A 5916-nucleotide genomic window follows, 5' to 3' on the forward strand; every position below is an offset into this window, starting at 1 on the left:
AATTTATGAAAAAAGGCATTCTCTGGAGAATAGGATGAGGCAGCATGATAAGTTTGACACAGGATTCATGAGACAAAAAGTTTACTGCCATAACACCTATAACTAATACAAATATAGAATACACTCCACAATGGGTTGCAAAACTAATGTCACCAAACAGACAATAAAATTAAACAAAAATAAAAGAATATTTCAATCCAGCAATAGCAGAGACAATTATTAACACAGAAATTGTAGAAGGAGAAGACTACATTACCTACCTGAAGGAGAAGAAGGGAAGCTATTCAGTCTCATCTGGTTATAAATTTGCATTTCAGGTTTATCATCCTCCAGTGAAATTTCACCCTATCCAGTGCAACAAAAAAAAAATCCATATGGTCAGGAATATGGCGTCTTAATAGCCAACCCAAATAAAGAAATTCTTTATGAAAGCTAATGCATAATGGATTACCAGTTAAATTAAAGCTCCACACTTGAATCCCCAAATTAACCCTATCTGTCCATGGTGTAACTCAATAGAGGAATTGACTTCACATTGTTTGTGGGTCTATCCAGATTCAACAGAAACTTAAAGGCTATTGGGAATTCATCTCCCAACAGTTACCAATGAGCATTGGTGGTGGTGGGAAGAATTGTAAAATTAGAACAAAGGACAAAGATAATTGAAAGAGATAAAGGAACATGTAGCTAACCTGGCATGATAGATTTGAAAATCCAGAAATGAGCAAGTTTTTGAAAGTAAGCGAAAGCTGCTTGTAAAAGTTGTTCACATTGCTCGAAAACTCATGGAGGAGTACACGGTCCTTTGCCTTTTTGTTTTTTTTTTTGAAGATGACTTTACCAATTTCTTTCATTACTTCAATTGCATAGTATTTAATTGATTGGTGAAAATTTTTTATATGGGTCATTATTATGTGTGATGTGCGGTGTTTTATATATAATGATTAATTTTAAGAATTAATTTCGATATGCAAATAATATTTTTATTTTTTTGAAGGAAAAAAAAGTGCAGCTCTTGAATAATTTGCTTGGGTTATGGAGACTTCACATTGATTTCAGTCAATGAACCTGCTTTTTTTCCTATATCAAAGTGTTATTGCATTTGAATCTCTCCTCCCCTCTGATCTGCATTCCCCATTAACCATGGCTGAATCATTCATATTCAATGTGGCACAATCATTGATAGGAAAGCTGACTTCTCCTGCATACAAAGCGGCTACTCAACTCATTGGTGTGTACGATGACTTGCAAGACTTCAAACACACTCTCTCATACGTCAAAGCTGTGCTGTTAGATGCTGAGCAAAAGCAAGAGCAGAACCACGCGCTGCGAGAATGGCTGAAGCAGATCAAGCGCGTTTTCTCCGATGCCGAGATCGTGCTTGACGAACTCGAGTGCGAGATTTTGCGGAAGCAAGTTGTCAAAGCCTATGGTACCACCAAACACAAGGTAGGTCGCTTCTTCTCGAGTTCTAATTCGCTTGTTTTTCGTTATAAGATGAGTAAAAAATTAGAAGAAATCAGGAAAAGATTAGATCTGGTTGCGGCTGATAGGAATAAGTTTGGGCTTGAAAGAATTGATGCTGATAGGCGAGTTGTGCATAGGAGGGAAATGACTTATTCCCATGTTGTTGAGTCAAATGCCATAGGGAGGGACTTTGATAAAGAGAAGATCATAAAGCTTTTGTTGCAGGAAAATCCGCATATCTCAGTTATTCCAATAGTGGGAATTGGAGGTATGGGGAAGACTACCCTTGCTAAATTGGTGTACAATGATCAGAGGATAACAGAGTCTTTTCCATTGAAAATGTGGATCTGTGTTTCTGATGACTTTGACTTCAACCAATTGTTGATCAAAATTATCATGTGTACTAGTGAAGGAGATCTTGCATCTTCTTATTCTCCTGTTGGCCAACAAAATGTGAAAGATTTGGATGTGCAGCAACTGCAACATACTCTAAGAAAAAAAATTGCTGGGAAGAAATTCCTACTCATCTTGGACGATGTATGGAATGATGATCGTGTTAAATGGCTTGAATTAAGAGATTTGCTAGAAATGATGGGTTCTAACAAAAGTAAGATCTTGGTGACTACTCGTAGTCCCACTATTGCTTCCATGATGGGTACCGTTAGCTCTTACAATTTAGAAGGCCTTTCTTTAAAGAATTCATTGTCTTTATTTGTTAGATGGGCTTTTAAAGAAGGTGAAGAGAAGAAGTATCCGAAATTGATGAATATTGCGAGAGAAATTGTGAAAAAATGTAGTGGCGTTCCTTTGGCAATAAGAACACTGGGGAGTTCATTATTTTCAAAACATAAGATAGATGAGTGGGAACATGTGCGAGATAATGAGATATGGAAATTGTCACAAAAGGAAAATGACATTTTACCTGTTTTAAAATTAAGCTATGATCAAATGCCATCATATTTAAAGCATTGCTTTGCTATGTTCTCTCTTTTCCCAAAGGATTACGTATTCATCAGCGCAACTGTTTCTTCTCTTTGGGGAGCACTTGGTCTCCTTCCATCATCAGTAGAAAACAAGTCTTTGGAAGATATTGCCAATCAATATTTACTTGAATTAATGTCAAAATCTTTTCTTCAGGATTTTATTGACTTTGGGGCTGGCTATTGTTTTAAAATACATGATTTAATGCACGATCTTGCGATCTATGTTGCAAAAGATCAGTGCGTGTGTGTCAACTTCAACGTCCAAAATATGCCTGAGAATGTTCAGCATCTGTCTTTTTTGGTAAAGCATATGCCTGACAAATCTCATATTCCAGAATCAGCAACTCTGAGAACTATATTGTTTCCTGTACATGAAATTGGAGTTGACGAAGCTTTTCTCAATACATCGGTGTTGAAGCATAAATATCTATATATGTTGGACTTAAGTAATTCAACTTATGAAACATTACCTTGGTTCATTCATAAGTTGAAGCACTTAAGATTTCTTGATCTGCAATATAATCGTAAAGTGAAGAGATTGCCTGATTCTATATGCATGCTCCAATGTTTGCAAACTTTCTTGCTTGTTGGGTGTACCGAGCTTGAAGTATTACCCAGAGGTTTAGAAAAGTTAATTAGCCTTCGACGTTTGGAGATAACCACAAAGCAGATTTCTTTGCCTGAGAAGGAGATTGCAAACTTGAAGTTTCTTCAAAGATTGCATATCTCGTTTAGCGAGAATTTAGAGTCTTTATTTCTTGGGATAAAATTACCTACTCTTAAGACATTGATTGTTGGAAAATGTAGCAATTTGAAGTTTCTGACAATTGATCCCAAGCATTTTCCTCAATTAGAGTATATCCATATTAATGGGTGTGACAAGTTGGAATTTCCAGAGGAATATGACTGTGGAACCAAAGACTCCAACATGAGATTGAAATGTATATGGCTTGAATCTTTACCACAGTTGGTGACCCTGCCTCCTTGGGTTCAATCATCTACAAATACATTACACACCTTGATAATTAGAGGTTGCATCAACTTTGAGGTGTTTCCTAAATGGCTATCATCTTTGATTTGTTTGAATAGACTTAGAATTTGTGATTGTCCAAAGTTGATGTCACTCCCGAATGATTTTCATTGCCTCACAGCCCTTGAACGTTTGGTAATTGTCAATTGTCCAAAGTTGTGTAGAAAATGTGTGCCAGGAGTAGGAGAGTATTGGCCCAGGATATCTCACATCAAGGAAGTAATCATTGATCGACCAGAACATTTTAGATCGGCGGTTGCGATGGCAAACGACTAGTTGGAGCCTTTCTGTTTTTATCATTTTTCTTTTCGTTTATGTCTCTTTCAATCAAGTGGAATGATGATTTATGTGTGTGCTGAAATCTTTCATAAAAGTATTGTTTGAATATACTTATATTAATTCTTCTTCTCTCTTATATACACTTATTGAATAGTACATTACTTGGGGGTTGTTTAAATTAATGCTGTTTTTTTAGTGTCTAAAAAATGCAGCATTTTGTTGCTTTAATACACATTTTTTTAATGGAGCTACTGCTATTATAAGCTTTCTTTTAGAAGAAATTTGAAACATATATATCTTTGGTATTAAGTAATTAAATGAAGAACAATTTCATAATAATTTTCCTATATTACTGACTCAATAACCATAATAGTGCAGAAAATTTCCTCTAAAACAGAAAAACAAAGCTAAGTTTCCTCTAAAGTGTGATGTATTGAATCCCCAGTGCTCCATCCATATGAGGGGAATTTAGAAATTGACCTAGACGACATGCTGCATAACAGCATAAGCTATGTCGAGTCTGAATTAGCTATGTATACGATCCTTCAAACTATTCTCTGTAACCAGTGATCTCAGATAGTGGTGTTCCACTTTCTTGCTGAACTTTTGGGTATAGTCCATGGGTGTTGAGACAGATTTGCACCCCGAATAAGTCATAATCTTTTAATAAGTCCAAAGTGTATTTTCTTTGCAACCCGAAAAATGTGACTATTTACTTGAAAATGGTTATAATAATTTTCATTAAAAGATATGATAGTTGAATTATAGACATGTAACATGTTAAATAGTTCAGACAAATATGTATAGCCACCACTATCATTGCCGGGCACATGCCACTATAACATTCTATGTATAAGTGCATTTAGTTGAAGACCCTACAATTTTAGCGAATCTCCTCGTCATTCCGAACCAAAATCTCAATCTTTCCCATCTTTATCATCGCATCTGCAAAACTCTTTTGAAACTTGTCACCATTCACAGCAAAACTAGACACAAAATCTTTAGTGGAACTATCCAAAGCAAGCTCCTGGTCAATCTGCAACACACCTCTGTTCAAAAGAATCTGCTTGTAGAACTCATTATCAACTATAAACGAAGTATTCTGATCCAAGAACGCACTTGGAGGCGAAACTTGAACTCTTCCCGCCTTTGGATTACAAACCTTCACAAGCTTAGAATCCAATGCAGGATCCATTGTAGGATCATGTTTCCCATTAAAACTCAAAAGCCTTCTCTGAAAGGAAACACAATGAGCAACACCTACACTATGTGCACCCAAGAGAACCACCATTGCCTCTACCGTCATTCCCTTGTTTGCGAAAAATTGTGATATAAATTGCACCGGCGCACTTGCTCGTGGTATGTCAACGTCGCTGTTGTTGGATACTAAGCCGTCGCGCCGTCCGGTGGGGACGGCGTATTTGGGTCCACCGGAAAAGGCCACGGCATCTCTTGTGGCTAGTGTTATGATATCTGCGCATGAAACTGTAGAAGGGCATTCAGATTCTAGGGTCTCTTTCACCTCGTCAATAAAGTCGTATCCTCGAACGCTAGCGTTTTGGACCTGTGCTCTTCTCTGAGGTGTTGCTTGGGGAATCTATGAGTATGGATGCATCACAGCCCTGCACAATTAAAAGAGAAATGTTAGGGGTAGCAATTTTGGTATTTTGTAATTATTAATTGGTCATCAATAGTATTTTTAATGGTGTGAGATTACATCTAATAATAGGAGATCACTCACTTTTATTTTGATGGTTAAGTGCTGGTCAGAAAACACAAAAATTACTGGCCCTAGACTTTTCCTTATTGAAATCTTGTGTTTGGTATTATCTTTGTATATTGGTGATGCCACAAAATCAAATTATTTTTGTAACTAAAATTTAATTAAGTTGGTTTAATAATTTATTGACACGATAAAAACTAATTGAAAAAAAAAAGAGATGCATAAAAGAAAAAGACTTAATTGAATTTGATTATAAAAATAATTTGTTTATCTAATATTTTTTATTGTTTTTGACACATAAAAATTAATTATACTAAATATACACTAAAATTAATTATTATATAAAATATAAATTAAAATATAAAATATATACTAAAAATAAATTAAATTATACACAAAAAAAACAAAGCTAATTTTAATAACTAATTGATTTT

At 35.4% G+C, this 5916-nt stretch overlaps 1 protein-coding gene and 1 long non-coding RNA gene across 2 annotated transcripts in view; one reads left to right on the plus strand and one right to left on the minus strand.

Moving 5' to 3' along the window:
- LOC110263450 overlaps positions 1 to 5916 on the minus strand; it is a 20347-nt gene that overhangs the window by 7344 nt on the left and 7087 nt on the right. The window contains exon 3 of the long non-coding RNA XR_002349120.1: positions 771 to 774. This is a non-coding gene — a long non-coding RNA (uncharacterized LOC110263450). The remainder of the gene's footprint in view (positions 1 to 770; positions 775 to 5916) is intronic.
- LOC107604747 (putative disease resistance protein RGA3) lies at positions 1015 to 4381 on the plus strand. Its single transcript, XM_016306412.2, has one exon. The coding sequence runs from the start codon at positions 1063 to 1065 to the stop codon at positions 3754 to 3756; it is 2694 nt and encodes an 897-aa protein (XP_016161898.1). The 5' UTR covers positions 1015 to 1062; the 3' UTR covers positions 3757 to 4381.

The sequence above is a fragment of the Arachis ipaensis genome, chromosome B06 (assembly GCF_000816755.2).
Source record: "Arachis ipaensis cultivar K30076 chromosome B06, Araip1.1, whole genome shotgun sequence".
Taxonomy (NCBI): Eukaryota; Viridiplantae; Streptophyta; class Magnoliopsida; order Fabales; family Fabaceae; genus Arachis; species Arachis ipaensis.